The sequence below is a fragment of the Eubalaena glacialis genome, chromosome 3 (assembly GCF_028564815.1).
Source record: "Eubalaena glacialis isolate mEubGla1 chromosome 3, mEubGla1.1.hap2.+ XY, whole genome shotgun sequence".
Taxonomy (NCBI): Eukaryota; Metazoa; Chordata; class Mammalia; order Artiodactyla; family Balaenidae; genus Eubalaena; species Eubalaena glacialis.
The window spans coordinates 179,188,219-179,211,433 of record NC_083718.1 but is presented as its reverse complement, the minus strand read 5'-3'; the positions used below and the strand labels follow the sequence as shown (position 1 = coordinate 179,211,433).

General features: G+C 39.5%; 1 protein-coding gene across 7 annotated transcripts in view; it reads right to left on the bottom strand.

Annotated features, from left to right (window-relative positions):
- The window catches only part of HP1BP3 (heterochromatin protein 1 binding protein 3), a 35,189-nt gene extending 22,381 nt beyond the window's left edge, over positions 1-12,808 (bottom strand). For 2 of the 7 annotated variants that reach the window (XM_061184806.1, XM_061184813.1), the window contains exons 1-6: positions 12,694-12,808; positions 7,599-7,794; positions 7,058-7,157; positions 4,263-4,416; positions 2,780-2,939; positions 244-387 (exon numbers count right to left, since the gene is read on the bottom strand). In XM_061184806.1, the coding sequence (XP_061040789.1) occupies positions 244-387; positions 2,780-2,939; positions 4,263-4,416; positions 7,058-7,157; positions 7,599-7,694 (654 nt within the window). In that variant the 5' untranslated portion in view covers positions 7,695-7,794; positions 12,694-12,808. Of the gene's footprint in view, positions 1-243; positions 388-2,779; positions 2,940-4,262; positions 4,417-7,057; positions 7,158-7,598; positions 7,795-11,531; positions 11,668-12,149; positions 12,263-12,693 lie in introns of those variants that run through there. The other 5 variants (XM_061184808.1, XM_061184809.1, XM_061184810.1 and 2 more) reach the window with 5 other exon arrangements.
- Positions 12,809-23,215: the final 10,407 nt, after the last annotated feature.

Genomic DNA, 23,215 nt, shown 5'->3' with positions numbered 1-23,215 from the left:
AAGCACAAGCAGCCCCCCAAAAATCCAATTAAAAGTACAGGCCGCTAGAAAAAAAGTTACACTACCATACTGCTTCTGTTCTCTAGAACAGTTATCTCTAGAACAGTTATCTTTAACATCATACAGATGTTAACTTATTTTAACTAACAAATTCACAAAGTACAAAAAGCCTAAATGTTACTAAATATGGATTTATAGCTAATACATGTTGAAATGATCTTATTACAAACAACCATTTAATACCTGTTTGATAACACCTCTATTTAATTCTCTTTTCAGTGCTTGTTTAAGGAGGTAGCCCCTTCTCTCCAGCTCCAGAGAAGGGTACTTATGGATGATATATTTTCGAATAGCAACCACGGATGCACCACTCTTCTGGAAGCATGCCTAGGAAACAGATTTATCAAACCATATACATTAATTTAAACTAGCTGTTTTTCATATGTTTTCTGACACCTATGTTTTCAAAATAAATTATTTTGGAAGTGAACTTGATAATGGATGATAAAAATGGCAGGAAAAAGTGAACAGTATTGCAGGTAACTTCAGTTCATCATGGCTGTGGAGAAATACGGAATTAACAATATTTCTGCAACAATTTTAAATTGTTCAAAACAGCCAAAGAGAAGATACAACATGTGAACAACATTCTGTGTGTTAATGAAGAAGCTCTTTCCATTCTAATTCTATTCTGTATTTAGAAGACAGATCTTTAGCATTAAAGTGAGGAAAGCAGGGCATTTCTATCTCTCGTAGGTTCACGGATCTGGCCCATTTTATGGAATGAACTTCAGCACACCAGAACCAGTATTCCTCTGCAGGCTTTGTGTGAATGCCAGCAGATACCATAAGCAAAGATAATCTGAATAAATGGCACAAAACTGGGTTTACAGATGCAAAGCCTTAAGGCGAGTTTTGGACAACAATGAGAGCATTTGATTGTAATTTAAAGTGCCCTCTTCCTTTTCCATCCTATTTATCTATATTCCATTTGACCAATGCCCATGGAAAACTCAAGCAGGTCATTACGTCACAAAGGCAGCAATTTTGTTTCAAAAGCTTTACATTTTGAAGCACACAAGCAGCATCTATTACCTAATGAGCTAGTCCACCAATTTTGTGTAGCCATTGTCTATAAAATGACCATAGGATTTACTCACTGTCGTTGCATAAAGACTTGGTTGAATGTTATTTTATACACTGACAATAAAGAAAAATAAGTCACAAACAGATGGACCAGAAAAGACTGTACAACACAATTTTATATGGATTGTGTTGAAATGAATCACCTGCTTCAAGTAAACGTCTCTGACCTATTACAACCTACTGAAGTTTTCTCCTGATCTTATAAGAAAACACAGAGTAAAGAAAATCAAGCAGAAAAGCACATTCTAATGCTAAAACAATCCCTTGCTCCACCAAACTGAATAAGATGAAAATAGGTATCAAGATTCCTGTTCAATTCAGAAAATGGTGTCAATGGTCTGAAATCGTGATTTGTTACACTGGATGGAATACACATGAGATATATATATATATATGTATTTCATTTGTACAAATATGCATAATCATATTCAAACTATTTTTCAGGTCTAATTATACTGTTTAAATTTTTTGTTTTATTATCTTAAAATTTTAGTCCCTTCTCCACCCTCACTGTAACCCTGCTCCTCCAAACCTAGGCTGAGCGGTCACAAAGTGAAATCCTTGAAGAAAGGCTACACAAAGAAAAGAGATCTCACTATAATCAAGCTATATAAACCAGGAAAGTTTTCTTAATGAGTTGAGAGTTGTCTTGAAGGAGTGTAGGGAGAGGTCTGAAGGCAAACCTTTTTCCAGTTTGTCAGTGAGTGCCGTCTTCTCAAATTCTAAGAATGACCACCAAGCTCCTCTTTCCTATGTAAACCACCGTTGGTTAAACTGATCTGTAGCCTTCTCTCCCCAATTCTGACTCAGATCCTAGCAACAAGGTCCCTGAAATCAGAGTGTCTATGGCTTCTACTTTAACTCCTCTTGTCATCTGATCATGTGAAATAAACATGGCAAAATGAACCAGAAAAATTTACACACAAAACGGCAAGGTCAGATTAGAAGATACCCTTAAAACAGGAAAACAGTATCTGATGATCACACAAGCTAATGAAAGTCAATGAATTATAGCAAAGTTATAAAGCTATGAAAGGAGGATAGATTTTGCAAGTATTTTGGAATGACTAGGTGATGAAGCAAAGTAGTGAGGTTTCTAAAAGAGTTCCGGTGTGAAAGATAACCAACTACTAATATTAGACATAAGGTTTGAAAATGAACCTAAAGATAGCATACTTTTTTGAAATAAAAATTTTCTCAATGCTATTCAGTTACCCTGAGCCACAATTCAATCTCATAAGGGCAAGGACTCTGTTTGTCTTATTCTATGCTATATCACTAGTAGGATTGCCTGCTACAGAGAAGCTAGTCCTTAATTGTTTGTTAAATGAATTAACATGTTCAGCCTTCAAATAAAAACTATACTGAAAATAAACTGAGTTTAAAAAAAAACATCTAAAGATAAGTTAAAAATACTTGCTATAGTAAATCTGAATTTTTAAAAAAATTAACAGTGCTCACCAAATGTGATAATATTATAAAAACATGAACTTAGCAATGGCTTTCTTCTATTTAAATCTCTTTTAGGAAGCAGAGCAAGATTTCTGATGTCTGCACAGGAGTATGCCATTTTCAAATACGCAAGAGACAAACAGAATAAATCTAAGATGAACTGCTTGAAATAAAAACTTGCCTTAATGGCCTCAGTTAGGATTGCATCCATCTTGGGACGTGGGGAGGAAGCCATCGGTGTTTGTTTCTGGGCCCTGGCTAGCTGGCTGGCAGAAAGGGTAGCCCAGGAAGGTATTGTTTTTTTCACTTTCTTCTCCTTTTCTTTAGACTGATCTTTCTCACTTTAAAACAAAGAATTGTTATTATGCAAGATAAACTCTTCAGAAAGAAGTATAAAGTCAGAAAGAAGAAAAGACCAGAGAGGGATAAAAATCAATGTTTTAATTCATTTCCACACTGAGGTGATACGTAAAATAAGCAACATTTTACAAAATAAAACATTTTTTAAAAATTGGGTTCTACAAATGAACCAAAAAGGTGTGTCCTCCCAGCTGCACACAGGAGAGAGGAGTCATATGAATCAGCACTAGTATGAAGGGCCAGTACAGAAATGAGAATTTTAAAATGAATTCTAGTAACAACTGCAACAGATGCGATTCAGTACAGTGCGAAGAACTCAAGCTCTGAAGTCAGAAAACTTGGGTTTGAGTCTCAGCTCCAACATTTACTAGCTATATGATCTTAGCAAGTGACCTGAGTCTCAATCTCCTCAGCTGTAAAACAGTAATATAATACCAAATACTTCACAAGGTGCTGCAAGAAATGATGAGATTATGTTTATAAAAAGTTTTGTGAACCATAAAGCATTATACAAATTTTATTCTAAGTAATAATAACACACCATGTACCTAAAAGAAAGGGTAGCTGCTAAAAATTCCACAGACCTTACATATACCTATGAAACTGGGATGAAGGATTCCCTGAGGATTACACCTGGAAGGTATAGTTATTTCTAAGTCATTCTTTTATTTAAAAAGTAATTCCTGTTTTCACCAATTATGAAAAGAATAGAATGAATGCTACCAGCTGTCCTGCAAAAAAAATTTAAATTAAAAAAGAATCACCATCACATTATACAGATTATCAATAGCGAATTTTGCCTTCAGATTCTCAAAGTCACCCTCCAATTGAATACTTCATCAAATATATACAGAGTTTTAGGTCACTCTAGCAATGTCTTGGTATAGATTAATGCTTTCTAACATAAGCACGTAAAAATAACTCATTCCTGCACAGAGGGAGGAATATAACGAAGAAGAATCTCTCAGGTCAGATTTTTATAGTCACGTCCCATTTCTTATTGAAATTATGTCAATGTTTACAATAGCAGACACTCCCACAATGAATTCTAAGCACAAAAACACATGCCAAAGCCAAAAAGAATGAATTTTGCATCAGTCAAACCACTGTTCTGATAACTACTACAAATCCTAATAGGCCATACGACTACATCGTAAGCCTACTCCAAAAGATAATTGCAAAAAAAGTAAATCCAAATAGCATGTATCTAGCATAAATTAAGTTGTATCACTTTAAAAAAATCTGACCTACAGTCCTTTTACATAGTCTTCACTTATAAATAGCAAGAAGGCATAAGTCCTTACTCCTTTTTGGTTTCCTCAGAAGGCCTGTTTTCTTCCTTCTCTTCATTCTCAGGTTGCCGCTTTGGCTGCTCTGTCTCACTAGATGTAGCAGGTGGAGTTTCATTCTCTTGTTCTTCTACAGTGGAGACAGATTCCTCTGAACTTACATCTGGTTCTAAAAAAAAAAAAAAAAAAAAAAGAAATCAGGTGAGTAGAACTGCATCAAGTAAATACGTTAGAGCCTGAGTCAATAAAAAGGTAAAAGTTTCTCTCTTTAAACAGATAAGCCAAATGTTGCAATTAACAGTTGTATCCTAAAATGAACAAATGACTATGAGTACAGTTTTTTTTTCCTGCTTTATGTCATGCAAATTGCCTATATAAGGGGTTGCTGATCCAGACCATTAGGTGAGAAAAGGAGAAGGATCAGGAAATCGCACAGAAAGGGAAACTCATTTTACCCCAAATCAAATCTCTTGAGTGTTTTACTCTATAATATTAATGATGAGACTCATAATTAAGAAATTAGTCATTTCATAATTTAACAGGCTAATAGTAGTAAGGGAATAAATAATAGAAAATTAATATTTATTTTCCAAGTGAAATGATTCTGGCAAGCGTAGAAATATAAGAGGGGGAATTCTGAGGTCTGCAGTTGCTTGTCTGTGTCTTTTCTCAGTAGGTCTCCTTGAGCAGCCACTACAGAACACAGAACCCCAGGAAATGGTTAAGCAGAGACTTCAAAGAAAAGCGCATCAGTGGCCAAAACTAGGCAAAAAAAAAAAGGATATGCTTGAAGAGTTTAGTCATTTAAATTATGTGAACTCATTACTGGCATAATGAAGACTTCTTTGGGGCCTTCACATAAATAAGAGAATTTTTAAAAATGCCACTTCCTTCTGATAGCCAAACCACATACATACAATGCTAAAGGAATTCTACAAATTAAAATTCTAAACCGTAAGTTTCAGGATAGTCAACTATAATTTGTAAATCATCCTGGATTATGCTCTTCAACCAGACTTGCATGTAAGTGAAAAATCCTTCCATATATGCTCAGCAAAAATCAAGGCTCTAGAGTCAGATATATCTGGATTCAAGTTCAGACTTTCTAACATTCTAGCTTGATATCTTAGGGCAAGTTCTTTGACATCTCCAAATCTCAGTACCCTTACTTCACAGAGTTATTATGAACATTATACAAAATGCTTTAGGGGAAACCTGTAGGCTACCACTTGTACTGATTCCCATCCTCCTCTGGCCTCTTCTACTGCTTCTAGAGCTGTTACGCAAATATTAAGGCTAGAACTTCAGTATAACAATGGTATCTGGTGATACAGATAACTACAAGGTGTATTTTTTTTTTAATCACGATGTATCTTTTACCACCCTTTGCCCCAACGATCTGACCTAACTGGCCGACCTGTCTGTGTAAGAAATTACTTTTAGTTAGTCATGTTTACTTATTTTTACATTGCCTTATTCTAAAAAAATCGAAAAGCCAACACTGTTTACTGAGTTTTACCACAACAACAGGGCTACAAATTAAATTCCACATTATTTTCGCTTAAAGCTTACGGTTTAATAAAGGTTCAACTGCTCAACAGATAATGAGACATTGTTACATATGAGACACTGTTTCCAACTCACAGAACTATTGTGTCCGCCTTTTTGGATTTATAAAATTTAAAACATGCGTGAAGTCCAATTATTTTCATGTACAAAATACTATAATGGGACAGAGATAAGATAAACACAACTTGTGAAGTATCTTACTGGTCCTTTATAAATTCTCGGTTGACTTTTCTAATACCTTACACCTGAACACTCTGGTGTATTCTGAAAATTCACGTTATTAGTGACATAGTGACTTCAGCTGGCTGTTAAATGGGGCTCAAGATGGGCCATCAAGTGGCTTATCTCAGTGCTGAAAAAAATAACCTATCCTCAACTCACCAGCAACTATTATTTTTTTTTAATATGCTGATTCCCACGTCTCCTCACTGCCTTAGGCCAGAGTACCCCAAATGCTTGTAGTATTCGTCTGAGGATTCTGAGACAAAATCCAGGCTCAGCTGGAGAAGAGCAGATCCCTAGTGCACCAAGGATAAAGGCATCAAAGGTGCATGTATTATTTTATTCGTAATATATGCTGGTCAGCAAATATTTGGTTCTAACAGCCACGACAGGGACAGCACCAAGTGCTCATCCCTGGCAATGAAAAGAAAAGAAAAAGAAAAAGGGCACAAGAACAAGAAAAGCAGTTCCACTTGAAGAAGTGGTTAGAGGTGCCATAAAGGAGCACGAATACTCCAGACTGACGGTTCTACCTTTCTCTTGATTATGTTCCCACCTCTGCCTGGCCAATCTTCTCTCCACCAACACCAAAGTTACCAACCAATGCTTTGATCGCCCATTTGCTCCCTTAAGGCCTCTTGATGATTTCTGGTTGAGCCTTCCAATGCCCACCTTGAAGGCCCAAGTCCTCCATTCTTCCAGGGTCTTCATCCCCATGACACTGTATGCCCAGAAACTACTCTTCCACCATTCCTGTTCTCTCCAACCATCTTTCTGTTTTTTAATTCCAAGAACATGAAATTTTCACCTTCTAAAAATCTTTAGAGACAAGATGAAATTCTTTCTTTGCCCACATGGTCTGGAAATGACATACCAACACGCACCACCTCTCTCTCTAAATGCTCCCCCCAAACACTGAGGCATAAAAAAAGAACAATTAAGTTCAAGGGAATTTATGGAACACTCCAAACTGGAGCAGAAACTTTTGCCTTTTGAAGTTGTCCACTGCTTTACTTTACCTGGCTTTTCTTCCTCCCCTTCAGCGAGCTTGCTCTTGGGAGGAGTTTCCCGCGTAGAATTCACAGCTCGACGAATCGGCATGGTGTTATCTTCTACCTTCTAAGAAAAGAAATGGCCATAATCACACATGCAAACAAAATTTCTCTTTTCTCTCTTTCTCAAGGGGCCTAACTGGGTGTCAGAAGATGTAGAATTCTTCAAGTCGACTCCAGGATCTGATGCAAATTACTTTTAACAAGGTTTTTTGAAATGAAATATGATTCTTAAGAAGTACTTTTCGATGTATTTTATTTTAGCTAGAATTTCAAATGGAAATAAGTAATTATACTTGATTTGGAATAAATTTAGAAGGTTGGAGGTTTTCTCAGGAGTTTGAGGGGAAAGGGAAGATGAAAAGAACTTTGTATCTACTTGATTTGTTCAGATTCATAACCCAGACTCCCCCAAGTAGAGGAAGGAATAGGTACCAAGAAGGACCCAGCAGGGCCTGAAGTCAGGGACTGATCCAAGAGTGAGCTTCAAGAATGTGTCAGCCCCTACCTCACCTAACTTGTCCGCGTGGATCAGCTGAGCTCCTACTATAAGTGGGAGTGCCTTAGGATGGACGAGTTCACCTTGAGACGTATCAGTCGCCATTTAAAATAATTTCTAGGCCCGAGTACAGGTTACACTCTGAAGCCTCTGCTGTTAACCACAAGGATTTTTCCTAATGGTTTCAGTGTGGTGAAGAATCAACCTAAAGCACAGAAAAGACCTGGTGTGAAGATTAACAGAAACAAAACTAAACTAAAATGTCTAAATTTAATATACATCCAAAGGGAAAAAAAATTCACTATAAAACTTATAGTTAAGTGACAGATGACTTGGTCAGTTATCATCCAGAAAGATAAAATCACTATCAAAATATAGACTATGTAAAAGCAGCGACTAAGACAAATGCACAAGCCACAGCAGCTGTTGCACCTTCCACACGAACAAAGGCAACAAGGACAAGGAAGCTCATAAGGGACCTAACCCCATCCCCGCCTGTTAGTATCAGGAACTTAGAAAGAACAGAATAAGGAGACCTAGAGATAGTTTAGTCAATGTTTACTCAAAGATCAGTTTACTAAAGAGAGAGGCTATTGTTGTTACTGTTCTCAAAGGGGTCAGGAAACTTAACTGTAACCTTAACTCCATCTCCATCAGAGAAGTAATACAAGGGCAAAAATACTGCTGAAGAACATGACAGTCTAAGAGCCTCCAGACTCAGAAAAGCAAATTCAGACCATCACCTAGAAGAATAAGTATGCCTCTAAGACCTTATTTGTCATATTTTTAATGCTAAGCAAAATTAGCACAAAAGAACAAAATTAAAGATTTGAAAATAAAACGTATGTAAATCACTCAAATTTACCTGATCATTATTAACACCCTCTGCCCTGCCCATCCTCATCTGGGACTCAATAACATTTTATAATAAAAACTCTTCCAAAATAGAAGAAAATAATCAGTTAGGCGTTTAGATCTTTGTGCCATTGAACATTAATGAAGACTTGGGATAGAGTAGACTAGTCATTCAGCTTCTACTTTAAGCTCTAACCCTGTCTAGGAATTTAAGAGCTTTCAATTTGTCAGGTAATAGTTTCAAGCTCCAAACATACAGAACGCTTTCACGTTTACAGGGAAAACCTTTTTATGGGAACACCAAGAGCAATGCCAGACTTGTGAACTATCCGTCAACTGCAATGAAAGGCAGCTGAAAGAATTCAAGATCATATAATACGCTAAAAACTTACTATCAAGAGTAAATTAGGAATATCCACGAATATTTTAAAATTATTAACTGTTACAAAAACTACTTAAAATGCTCATATAGAAATTCACTTCAACAACTATAAAACACAAAAATAAAAATAGTTGTTTTCTCATTTGTGAAAAGTTGGGTTTAAGGGCATTACTTAGGTTTGTGAAAGCTAAAAGTCTATCTTGGAATAATTTCAATACATAAACTTGCTCCCTCATCCAACTAGAACTTACATAGTAATATATTTTCCTCGATTAAAAAAAAAAAAGCAAAACTGATGATACTTTTACATGTAAATACCATACAGAAGTAAAACTTCATGATCAGGTTATTCTTGGTGAAGTGATACTAATGAATTCATTTTTCTTAACCCATGATAATACTAGCTAGGTTGAAAATGATACTGTGAAGTCAGCAAAACCTTCAGTAGTCTCTGTTCGTAGAGGATCTTTAAAAAATATTTTCCCTGTAAGTAAAATACTAAAAAAAAAAGTCAAAACCCTTCCAGTCAACTCTATATTTACTAATTGCTCAAAATTGAAACAAACAGGTTTCAGAAAAGGAGTGGGGGTGCGAAGGAAACTACTCTCAACGCCAAGATGATAAAATTGACTGAAATCAGGGCAACAAGTACATGGTCCATAAAGACATTAGACATCATTAACCTGAAGACAAGAATGTTAGTTTAAATTAGGTCAGGTAAGAAGTATGCCCAGGATGGAATAACTAAGAAATAAGTTGGTTTGCCAGTCTTCCTGGCTGCATCCACCAAAAAAAACAGGGCCTGACACTTTCCTGCTTAAAACCTCCCCATCACCACCACCCCTTATTTCAGTAATCTCACCCCTTACTACTCCACCCACCACTCTACTCTCTTGACTCCAAACACACAGATCTTCTTTTGGTCCTCAGTGTGTGCTTTGCACATGCTCTTCTTTTACACTGCAACATTCTTTTCCTAGACACTTCAATCAGATTTCTGCTCAGTGTCACCCCCTCAGAAAGCCCTCCCATCCTTCTTATTCTTTTTCAGGTTTCTTTATATTGCATTTGTAATAGCATTTAACACCACGTGTAATTCAATATATGTCTATTTACTTTTTTATTATGTGTCTCTTCCAGTGAAATGTAAGCACTACAAGGGCTAGGACTAATTCATCACTGTATTCCCAGCACCTAGAAGGATGCCCAGCACATACTGGGTGCTGGATAAATATTGGGGAAAAAAAGTTGAATGAACAATGACACCTGACAGTACTTATTACTATATTCAGCAAGTGTGAAGAACACTTAAAAAATAAAACTAAATATTTAAAACTTAATATAAATATTAAGAAACGTTTGCCTCAGCTCTGCATTTCCTTAGTAAAGGTCATGAAACTTAAGGCTTCAGTCTATAGCACTTTCTTTATAATAGGTTGGTTAATGAGTTATTCCATAAGTTCACTGTTCATCACAGAGCTAACAAAACTATATGAATGGTTAATTCACACTACCTTAACATCACATGTACCCATTAAATTAACTTTCGTTGCTACATTTCTGAATGATCAGACTTTTAGGCCGCCACACTTGTTTCCTGGCAGGAATCTTATCTGGCTGGTTTACTGCTGCATACTTGGTGCCTAAGAAACATGCCAGGCACAGAATAGGTGCTTAATAAATATTTATTAAGTGAAAGAATGAACAGACGAAACTTGAATAAGTTTTTCATCTGGGTTCTTATATGTGCCATCTGAGTTTACCTGTGGTTTATGTGGTCTTTCTGTGGTCATCAATCTGTTTGTTTTTTAAATTTAATGTCAAATTAACATAACAAAGATTTGCTTTTGTCAAGGGAAATGCTAAGTTTAAATGCAGGCAATAAAGAAAAGTTTGTAAAAGTAGATAGAAAGTCCGTAATTTCAGAGTTCTAATTTACTTTCTCTACATTGAGAAAGCACTAGAAAAATAAGTAGTTCAACAATGTATTTCAGTTTACTGATATCCTTGAAAGTAAGCATTTTAGGGAAAATATTATTATTTCATATTTTACCATAATATGTACACAAGACACTGTAAATTATAATATCATTAGCTATGCACTGATTACATCAAATTGTTCCCGATCTAAAATCTTTAACTATATTCAGACTTAACGGGTAATGTCACAAAAAGCATGCGTATAATTAGCTAGCAACTTCTTTTTCACTTTCGTATTTCAATATATCAGTGTCTATATTGGGCACAGATGATATGGACACTACAGGGACCTACTCCTAAGACACGCACAATCTAACTGGCTAAAGAGTTAGGATTTTCATCTATACACGAAGAGTTCAGGACACTTCCTCCAAGTTCTCGCCCTCAATCTTCCAATTAAGCTTAAAAACAAGGCCAAAAATAACCTCTAAAAATGTTACTTCTACTTTGAAACACATTACACTAAACTTTTGAAAAGAGCAATAAGAATTTTAAAAGCTCTTAACAGTTTTATGCCTATGCCAGATTAAACAAAACTATCTTCCAAAATAAAACTAGACACGTGTAACTTCACTCTAAGACAAGCCAGCTTTGTCCATAAAGTCCCAGGTGAATTCCTAGCTGTACTTTCAACTAGATTCTCACTTTTCAATGTAACATAAAGTCGGGAAGCATGATAAACAACAAAGAGAAAATGTATACGCGGAAAGGGCGGTAAAGTTCACCTTGGCCGTCCTCTGTGCAGGGGTGAACACTCCCTCAAAGTGGTTGAGTGACTCATCCTCGGTCACAGACAGTGGTCAATTCGGTATCAAAATCTCAAATCTGGGCCTCTCACTTCACCACTCCTGCCTCCAGCTCTTTACAAACGCCCCTATTCACAGGTTTGACTTTATTACCTAAAATCACATCACCTAAGGAGCAGTGACTAACAAGCTCTAGGAAAGCCATACGGGAAAACGAAAGCTTAGGCCCGCGTCGCGGCGGCAGCGGCAGCAACAGCAAAGGCTTTTCAGGGGCGCCAACAGCTGACACCGCGCCCGGACCGCCGAGAGAACCGGGCAGGAAGACCAGCAGAGACAAAGGCGGGGAGCGGCCGGTGCGGCGCCGAGCACAAGGCGGGGGGGAGAGCGGAGCCAGGATGAAGGCAGCGAGGCAAAGGGCGGCGGGCTCGGCGGCGGGCTCAGCGGCGGCGGACACCGAGGTGCGCGCTCATTGCAGCTGTCAGCTCGGGCTCCAGCTCCGGGATGCGCGCGGGGAGGCCGACGCCGCGACCCGAGCAGCGCCCGCCCGCGCGACGCAAGAGGCGGCGGACCGCGAGTCCCAGCGCTCGGCGCACTCACCGCTGGGAGCTCCGTAATGGCGGCGGCGGGGGCGGAGAACCCGGGGGGCGGGTTCGCCACAGCCAGTCACCGCCGCCGGCATCTTTCGAACCGGCTCCGAAAACCGCTGAGTGGGGTGAGGGGGAGGGCGGGAGCGGACAGCGGGGCCCGCCGCGGGCCTCGGGAGCATGCGCAAGACCTTAGCCAATCGGAGCGGGCGGGAGGACGCTGGCGCAGGCGCGCTGGGACGCAGGGCCCTCGATCAGGGAAGAGCTCCCCCACCTCCCCAGTCCAAACAAAACAAGGGCGGGAGCGCGCGCGCCAGAGGGCCCCGGAGGAGGCTTCCAGGAGAGGGGCAGGGGGATAGGTCGCAGTGGGGGGAGGGGAAGGGGGCGGAGCGGTCGGGGAAGGCAGACAAAAGGCACCACCTCCGGGGACGCGAGCGCCCCGCCCCCTCCTCTCGGGGAGCGGCGTCGGCGCCCCGGGCGAGCGGCCTCCGCCACTCGCCCTCGGGGTCCAGCGGGCCCGCGCCCACTCCCCACCCGCCTTTTCCGTCCTGAGTTACCTCTGCGCTCCCCCCTTCCTGTCGCCCGCTTCCCGCAAGGATTCTCGGCGCCGCTCCCGCTGCCGCTCGTCACCTCCGCCGCCGCTGTCCTCCAGGCCCAGCCGCCGAGCTCTGCCGCCCCGCCCCCCTGCCCGCGGCCCCGCGCGCGCGCGCGCGCCCCTCAAGCCGGCCCCGCCCTCGCGCGCGCCGGCGGCCGCACCCCCAGCTCGCGGGAGCGGAGGGAGCGCGCGAGGCTTGCCTCCCCGGTCGGGCGCGCGGGGGCGCGAGAGGGCGCTCCGGGATGTGGGCACGCCCGGGCGGGGTCTGTGTATCCTCGCACCTTCCACCCGGCGCTTCCCGGGTGGCGTCCGTTAGCTTGGGTGATGAGGTTTCGGTTTCCTCGGAAGGGCACTCTTTTCACTTAACCCTTCTCTACTCTGGTTCAGTCCCTGGTTTTGGCGATCCGTCGTTTGCCTTTAGAGGGGTTGGCATTTCCCGCTTCTGAATTTAGCCACAGCACAAGAACTACACTTCTTTGAAGGCGGTTGGAATAATTAGAAACCCAGAGAGCGGAAAATTCAGTACCTCACGTTCGTTCCCATTAAGTATCCATACAGTACAGGGTAGCGTAATGACTCAGGAAAAGAACTGTAAAAGTTGATTTTCTAATCAATGAAACGGTCTTCCCTGGCTCCCTAATCTGCATATGCAGGGACGGTTCTCAACAAGGAAACCGTGGGATTAGAAAACAGGGAATTCCCTCTGGATTGCCATTTTACGTTGGTATCAGCGTACTTCGGCTTGTACGTACTGTTTAAAAATGTAACTTTTCAAAGTCGGTTTGGGAAAATTCGATGTACCTGAAGTAGTAGGTGTTTTGTCGGGGATACAGGGGGTTCGGGTAATGAATATAGGGAAATAATAAACACTACAATTGCCTTGAGGCTCAGAGCAGTGTGACTAGCACTCAAATGCATGTGCCTGTCACCCCAAAGATTTATGATGAAACCATTTAAGCACTTGCTGGTCCAGTCCTCAGGCTCTGGCATTGCCGTTAGCACTTTAACTGTCTCACCAGCGTTCCCAGGCATAGCCATCCACTCCATCAGTTCCAAAGGGAGGTATATAAAAATTTAACCACGCCCACCAAAAATTCCTTACAAGCTGAGCGTTACCATTAATGTCCCGATGGCATTACCAATGCCCTGGCACTCTGGTGTCCCATTAAACATGTTCACAAGGCGTTTTGGTCATTTTGTGCCCAAGCTTCATCCTGCTCACTTCCTTTCTTATCAACATTTCTATCTTTTGTCTCCTTTTTTAAAGACTCTTCCATTTTTATGTGTTCCTATGCTTAAAACGTCCTACCTTTCTTCTTTTTCCCGGAAATGTCTTTAGCCCCATCTCATGCAAGAAGCTGACACAGATTAAGGGCAAACTAGATTTCTCCACTCCACAGATTTTTGCTTAAAACACACACACACACCCCTTATCTGTTGTTTACAACATGTACACCCAAGGAGGGAAAACCCTGAAAACACAATTCTTTCTCCAGAGTGTGCGCATGGAGGCGCTTGCACACAACCGCCCCCCAACCATGCACTAAAGCTACCACTCGCTGAAGTCTGAAGCTGTAAGTTTTTCACTTCCAAAGGGATTTGAAGTTTTTATTGGACATGTATATTGCTTGAGGCATTTTACCTCTGCTAAATGTAACATCTGGTCAGTTTTGCTTTTTATACTTAGCCGCATCCGAGTTAAGACGACATGGGGTATGGTTTTATAGTTTATCTCACTTGGCTTTCTTTGAGCTATACTAGTAAAAACATCATTCAGCTGTGTTTGTTAAAAACAGATTTACATGATGAATTTTGCACCCTTTACTTAAGCTGTTAGGCTGTTTGATGTTCTGCACCGAGGGAACACGCATCTTGGCAAGTTTAAGAGCAGCTCAGTTCTTACGGAGTGTGTGGAGTTTACGGTCAGAGCACCAGTAAGGCCCTCTTGCACAGAGACCTCTCACACTGATATCAAAGTCCCTGAAGTTCCACCATTCATTCCTTTTAATCTCTTCTATAGCGATTTTAAAGTGTTGCTATCAAGGAGAGCTAACATACAGGCCTCAAACTGATAATTCAGAATTCATTGTTTTAACCTCTGAACTTGAGAATCTAAAGCTTTCCATTGGACAGTCAGGGATCAGAAGAGTGAGACCTCCGAGTGTCTGACTAGAGGAAGAGCTTCCAGGAGAGAGAAAAGGAGTAAACGTGCTGTCCTCTGTGATGACTTCACACTTCTGCCCAGGGCCAACCAGCTTAGAGGAGTGACTCTGGAGTCCCAGAAACATGAGGAAATGTAGGGTTTTGTGAACTAGAAAAGCAAGTGTTAAGAAGTCCCCAAAATGGATAACTAATAAGAACCTGCTGTATAAAAAAATAAATAAAATTAAATTGAAAAAACAAGTCCCCAAAATGCAACTGCATCATTTCTAGTTTTCAACAAAAACACCCATTTTCTTCAGAAGCCAAGTTACTGTTGCAACTTTAGCATACAGCAAGCTTTGCAGACTTCATGGCCTGTTGTCAGTGTAATAGGTTTTTTGCTATTCCTCAAATTTAAAGCTAAGTGATACTTAAGTCTGTTAGGCTAAAAGGTCTTGTTTTGTATAGAAAAGCAAAATATGTGACTTTGGAGATTTAGGCATAAGGATAGAGGAAGTTGAAGCAATTGCAGATTCCAAGAATATTCCAGACCACAGCTATGACACTGCCTCACAAGGTTGAGCATGAAAGATACATCAACCTCTTTTACTCACATTCCACCTCGTGTTAACACAGATGTTTGAAGAATAATTGATTGCCTGGTGGGGAGAGAAGTTTCTGTTCCTAGCAAGCCTGATCTTTATTTTCCCCACAAATCAAGGCTGAGGGCTTGCAGTTTCACACAGCAGTAACCAAAAGCCAGGCTGGAGCTTCGATCCCTTAAGAAGGTATTGTCCTGGTAGGGTTGGGGGTCACTTGACTTTTCTGGTTTCCAGCCAGAAAGACTGGAAATGGCTCTCAATTTGGCTGCAGCTTGGAAAGGCATGGTAAGAGAATTAATTTATACGATTAGGCAGAAAGTGGAGACTGATGAAGAGATTTAATATTACTTCACTACTGCCACCCCCTTAATGGTTTTCTCTTTTATTGTTTGTTATTATCTGAGGCCAAGACCCTGGTTTAGAGATAAGCAACACCCCTGGATCCTCCTCTGCCGATGTTGCACTTTCTTCTACTCGCTGGTGGCAATAATTTTAACTCTATTCAGCATAGCAGTCATCGAACTGAAAAACTTTTTTCTAAACTCTGAAAAATTCTGAGTCTAAAATATGTCTGATCCCAATCGTTTTGCATAAAGGATCATACAGACATCAGAATATAAAAACCAAATACATTTTACAAAGTAACATTTTCTGTCGTATGTCCCCCCCTTCTCTCTCTCTCTCTCTCTCTCTATATATATATATATATATTTAATGCTGGTTGTAATCCATTAATTTTGTCATTCACAGTTTGAGAACCTCTGTCCTAGATGTCATTAGCCCTTCGGTGTTCAATTGGAGTCAACGTTTCTAGCTCCTTGAGGGGGTCTGAAAAGTGTTAGTGCCAAGAGTTTACTGTCATTTTGAGGATAAGGGTTTTAAAAGCTACCCTTTAAGTTTGAAACATCTGACATATTGGATGGAGTTACAATTCAGCCTTCAAAGGAACAAAAACACTTGGGAATGTTATTACAGGTGTCTTTCAGTGGGAACTAGAACCTAGAATTAAGGTCCCTAAGGTACTTAGTCCTGCCATCTCTAGGGAAAGCAACAGGATTTGCTTTCAAGCCTGGTTCATGTCAGGTTCTGGGAATTGTATGTGTTGAACCGTCTTTTACCCCTTTTAAACACCAGAGGCAAGACAACCGCATTTTAGACATAATAAAGACACTCATTTATCAGATTTACTAAAAATCAAAATATATCCAGTTTTGACAGTGTAATAGGAAGTAAATTTGCCAACAGTACTATTCTTCTCTCTCCACTCCTACTTTGTGTCTTAAAAGGTAAATCTTATTTGCAGAAAGATGCCTGAAGGGGAACCAAGCCTGTGATGGTGGCCAGAGATAAGTGAGAGTCAGATCAATGACACCTAGGGTGGTGACTGTCAGGGTTTACGGATGGGGAGGTTGAGAGTTAGTGGGAGGCAGGACTTTCGGGTTTTAAACCAGGAAAATCCCAGCAAAATGAGTTGGTCACCATAACACATCTTTCCTTCATGGTTATGGGGAAGTTTGAGAAAGTTTCTTTAAGCTTAAAGGGGAAGATATTTTTCCCAATAAAACCCAGTAATTTAAAGGAAAACATGAATCAAAATCTATGACTGGAAAGAAGACAGATTTTTAAACTCAGAATTATGAAATTGGATCCATTTGTTAAAAAAAACACAAACCTGAAGTTCCAAAAAGAATGGTGATGGAAGGGCTTCCCTGGCGGTCCAATGGTTAAGACTCCATGCTCCGCTGCAGGGGGCGTGGGTTCGAAGGTAGTGTAGTTTAATTTTGTATGCGGCTGAATATGACTAAGGTTGCAGAATGGGATAGAAAAAGAACATTGGACACAGGGAGGACATGCCCCAGGTATTCCAGGCAGAATGCTGGGGGCTTTATCTGATCTCCTTTAATTAATCCTCACAACAACCTTATGAGGTGGATGGTGTTTATAGATGACCTTAATCTTAGATATAAACTTAACTGTTCATTCTAAAGAGCCAGAAGTTATTCCCATCCACTAACTGTGTGGCTAAATTTTGGGACTGGAAATGATTAAAAGTACAGCCATTCCTTTTACTGAGTGACAACTTATTAAAAAAAAAACAAACCATAAAAAACCCAACTAAGGTTGGTCTCTAGTGAATTCTACTAAACTGAGAGAATACGGCAACTTTCAAAAAGTTCTTTTACCCATTTGCCCAGAGAAGGTTTGTCTGGATTAATTTTGTCACAGGACATGTTTAAATTCTACTTTTGCATGTGAGAATGGACTCTCACCATACCTGCCACTCTTTCTTCATTTTTCAAATACACCCTGCATCCCCCCTACCACAGAGCCTTTGCACTCATGATCCCTTCTACTTGAACCCACCCCCTTAACTATTTAATTCTTTAGATTTCTCAGTTTAAAATTCTCTTCCTGAGGGAAGCGTCCCCTAACCCCGCAGTTTACACAGGGCACCCATTATATGCTCTCATAGCACTGTATTTTCAAAACATGTGCTATTTGTAATGCCACATTTGTGTGTCCAACCAACACCTTGCAGTTTAAAAATATTTTTAAAATACCCGAGGACTTCCCTGGTGGTCCAGTGGTTAAGACTTCGCATTTCCACTGCAGGGGGCGTGGGTTTGATCCCTGGTCAGGGAAGTTCCGCATGCCGTGAGGTGTGGCCAAAAAAACCAAAAAAACAATGAAGATATGAAAAAGGGTTGTAACATGACTGAAACTTAAAAAAAAATCTGAAAATATAAATTGTTCTCTAAACTGTTTGGTAAATCAGGTTATTTTCACCATTCCACAGTGGTCTCAACCCTGGCTCATATTAGTATCACCTAGGCAACTTTAAAAAAAAAATGATGCCAAGGTTTCATCCCCAGAGAGTCTGAAATAACTGGTCTGGGGTGGAGTCCCAGGATTTGTGTTTTTGAAAACTCCCAGGTGATTCTAACACACAACAATGCTGAGCCCCATTATTCTAGGTTCTAGGAAGCAATTAAGATAGGACAGCTATTAGAGCTTTGGCAAAGATAGTTTCCTAGGACTTCAGGTCAGAAGACGTATTTTGATTAACAAGAGGTAAATATTTCAGAAGAGTCAGAAAGGAAATCACCGGTAGAACAAGTTCAACTGCTGGATGGTCATTTGTTGTGAAAATTTCAGAAAATCTTGATATTCTTATTTCTTCGAAAAGTTTAATATCCTATTTTACCAAGACTTAATTCACTGTTAAGCTTGGCAAACAGTATTTAAAGTGATTCTGGATGTGCTCATATGGTTGGCATGAGTGAACCCTTTTTAGAGAGGACAGTGGGGGCCCATACAAGTGAGAGTGAACAAATTAGCAGTAAACAGTAGCATTAGCATCAGAACACAAGGCTCCTAACTCTAGTCAAGATCTCTTTTCCACTACAGCATACAACTTCTTCCTATATGAACTCTTGCTATCCACTCAGGTAACATTTGTTTTACTCAGCTGGTTCCTTTCGATGGCCTAATTTGTTTAACTCTTTCATGTTTCCTGAATAAATCTAAGACTTTACATTTACCTCAAAGTACTAACTTAGTTGCATCTCATCAAGTTTTGATATGCAGTACAGTGGTTTCCATTGTCAGTTAACTTCTGGTTATTTAGCAATTTCCATTATTATTATTTGAGTTAGTCTCGCAGGTAAGATTTTAACACTGTACTGTATGGTACTTTAGTAGACTGTCTGAATATTGCTAGCTAAGGGAAAGTTAAAACAAATGATCATAATAGGGAAAGAGAGGGAATAGTTCTAATCCTTTTTTCTTGTCATGTAGGGTGAGCAAAAGCATAATTGTAATATCTATAGGGTGAAGTCTTTTGGGTACCAGAGTTATATAAAAAATGAAGCAGTATTTGTAAAAAGTCAGTATTCCTGTGAAACTGGCAAGATCTCACATTCAGTATTAAAAAAAAAAAGAGTTTACAGCGCTGGCAGAACTAGAAGCAGAGAAACCCCAGTTGTAATGAGCTCACCCAGTGCCCAGATCTTGGTTTCTAAATACTATTCTCCTAAAGAAACCAAGGCTCCTTGAAGAGAAATGACTGACTCTATGACTAGGGCAGGAAAAATACAAAAATACAAGATACTCCAGTGGCATCTTGTACTGTCACAAAATAAGTGCTCTAAAAACAAACAGATGAAGACATGTCGAAGAGACACGTGAATCAACTTGAAAGAGCTCCCAAGGCCAAAGCTGGAACAATCTGGGTGACAAAATAATGTGGTATTGGATTATAACTCAAAGTGTTAAGATAAATATACATTAATCTGTACTGATATATATGTATGTATATAATGTAATATATGTGTGTGTGTGTGTGTATATTTACACACGGCTTAATAAAGAAACAAATAGAAGAGACAAATCTTTCTTGCAGGAGAATTCGAAATAATAAGCAGCTATCTTCAACTCCAGGAAGGAAGTGGAGCTTAATTCTCTCCTATTCCACCCTCCCTCCCCCAATGTGGGCAAGACTTAGTGACTAGCTTCCAAATAGACCAGAGTAAGAAAGGGGGAAAAGAAAAATAACTTTAGACTGGAGACCTGACAAACACCACTTTAACCATGTAGTCAAGGTTAAACATCACCAATGACGTCATGGGGGCATCACATACCCCCTGATATGATATGAGGAGGGCACTTCACTTAAAAGGTACTTTTACCCCAAACTCTATAATCATGAGAAAAACACCCGACAAATCCAATTGAGGGACATTCTACAAAGTACCTGACCAGTGCTGTCAAGGTCATGACAAACAAGGAAAGATTAAAAAACTGTCAAAGGCCAGAGGACACTAAGAATACATGATGACTAAACGCAATGTGGTATCCTGGATTGCATCCAGGACTACAAAAAGGACAAAAGGGACAGTAGTGATAAAGTCTGGAGTTAACAGCAATGCACCAATGCTGGTTTCTTAGCTTTGATAAATGTCCTCTGGTAGTGTAAGACATTAATAGTGAACTGGGTGAAGTGTATATGGAACTCTCGCTACTAAATTTGAAACTTCCCCATAAGAGTAAAATTATTTCAAAATAAAACATTTTTTAAAAGTTTGGCACATGGGTCTCTGTAGCTTTTTTTCTTTGATATGTTAAGTCATTTCATAATTTGGTAATACAAAATGATGTCTTCTTTTTTTTGGGGGTGGGGAGGGGATGGTTGGTAGTCCCGACATTAACAGATTATCATTTTTCCCTCTGAGGGATACATGTGATATTTGAAGCTAGTGAGCATATAGTGTATCTCTCCCTAAACTACTGGAGGATGTGGAGACTTAGAGCTCAAGTTTATCAAGTTTATTGAATAGGAAAAGTAATCTTCTATAAGACTAATAAACTGGGACTAACGAGTAGTAGGGGCTGTTTCAAGGCATTTTTATTCCTTAATGAGTAATTTTACTTTCATGACAAGTAAGCAGCCTCAACAGTCACTATGTCCAAATGTGCCTCAATGGAGACGACAAATAAAACCTCAGACTCCAAGTCAAGCTACATCTTAACTTTTCTAGGGTACACTGTAGTAGCCTCTAATTCATGCAGGAATTTCAACCCCATGGAAAAGTTATTCAAGTAGCAATAAATGAGAGGTCAAAAATGACCAGACCCTAGTTGTCAGTGCTAGGATGTCAGATATCCCAGGTCATATACATCAAGTTCACAGAGTGACAAAAGAAAATTCTCAGGAACTTGTTCAGAATTAGCTGATGGTTGTAAACATATTTCCAAGTTATACCTAAAGAAGTGACAGAGAACAAAAAGTTAAGTCAAAAACGGGAAAATCAGGGTCTAAACCTTGCTGTCAGGTCCCTGATGTTGCAAACACCTGTGAGGTTTGATCATTTGCTAAATGTTGGATTGGAGATCAAAACAAAAAGCAATGCAATGTATGATTTCATCTAAATGAATCCACAGAAACAAAAAATAGAATAAGTGGCTCTCAGAGGCTGAGGAGAGTAGAGAATGAGGAGAGACTACTAAAGGATATGTGCTTCTTTTTGGCATGATGAAAATGCTCTGACATTAGATAGTGGTGATGGTTGCACAACTGTGAATATAGTAAATTATGGGTGAATTTTATAGTATGTGAAATATATCTCAATAAGAAAAAAAGCAACACAAAAATAAAGGAATGCAAAATGTTCTTCTCTCCAAAATGGGGAATGTAGGAGTGCATAAGGGCCAATGGCATGGTCAAAACTGAAAAACTGGATCCCTACATTTTTTTTTTTTTTAAAGTAATAAAACTTAAGGGAGTTCCAGTAGTCTAGTGGTTAGGATTCAGCACTTTCACTGCTGTGGCCTGGGTTCAATCCCTGGTCTGGGAACTGGGATCCTGCAAGCTGCATGGCACGGCCGAAAAAAGAAAAAAACATATATATATATAAAACTTAAGTAATGATAACACAGAATTACATCCAATAGCCCAAGACTAGTTCTTCTAGCTTAGAATCCTTTTGACTGGATCAAGTTTCCTTTTGACTGGATCAAGTTCACAGAGTGACAAAAGGAAATTCTCCTTGAATGGAGCCATTTGAAACAAAAAGATGTCAAAAACCCCAGAATGATAACTTGTTTGAAGAGTGGTCCTAGACCAGATAAAACTGTCTTTGGGTTAATTGTTGTAAATAATCTAGATTGTATTCTGAAATATATTAAAAAAGACAAAAACCAAATCAAAGATCTGCCAGCGTAACAAGCGGCAGACACGTCTTAGTGGGATAGTATGCTGACGTAGCAATGTAAACTTCTAGCTTTCTTTTTTTCTTTTTTCCATGAAAAATGTGACCTCTGTGTGAGTAAAGATTGTTTTGTTCACTGTTTTATTCCCTGCACTTAGAACACAGTAAATGCTCAGTAAATATTTGTTGAATGAACCAAGTTCATGATGCAGTAATGAACAGGCTTGCTGGTCTTTGTAAGAATCTAAAATGGGTTTATTTTGAAAATTGGCATCATGTTCTTTTTCTAGAAAGGGAAAAACTCTCATTTAAACTTACTGAGTAGCTATAAGTTAGCTGGTTTGAATACAGGCATAAAGCACCTTAATCAGTGAACTAAACCTTAATTAATGAACCTCTTCCCAAAGTTCAAATGGGTGAAAGAGCTTTTGTGACAGCTTGAAGGAGTTGCAGCCATGTCAGTGCTGGCCATGTCACCTATTACTTTAAACCAAAAACAACCAAACCTTGCTTTCCAGTAAGAAAACTGTGAGGGAAATCCAAAAGGGAGGGGATATATGTGTATGTATGGCTGATCCATTTTGTTGTGCAGTAGAAGCTAACACAACATTGTAAAGCAACTATACACCAATCAAAATTAAAAAAATAAAAAATAAAACACAAGAACAAAAAAGAAAACTTGAACAGGGTAAGATTCATGACAGTGTTTTGCATTTCAGCTGGTTTAAGTGTGGATCAATTATCCAACTTTGCTCATATTTTGCCATTAGGTAATCTTGCTAATCCCATCTAATGTTCTGTGCATAAAGCAACAAGTTACCCATAAATTACTTTGTAGTCTCCTCATCACACTTCACACTTATAGGTGAGATGTCAAACACTATTTCTGTTACTGTACTATAGACGTTTATAGCTGAAGCTTTTTTCAACCCTTGAATTATTTTCCCCCCAATATTATTCTCTTTCCTCCAATCCTTACACTTGTCCACATCTAAAATACCCATGAATAGGCCATCACTACTACCTGAAGTTC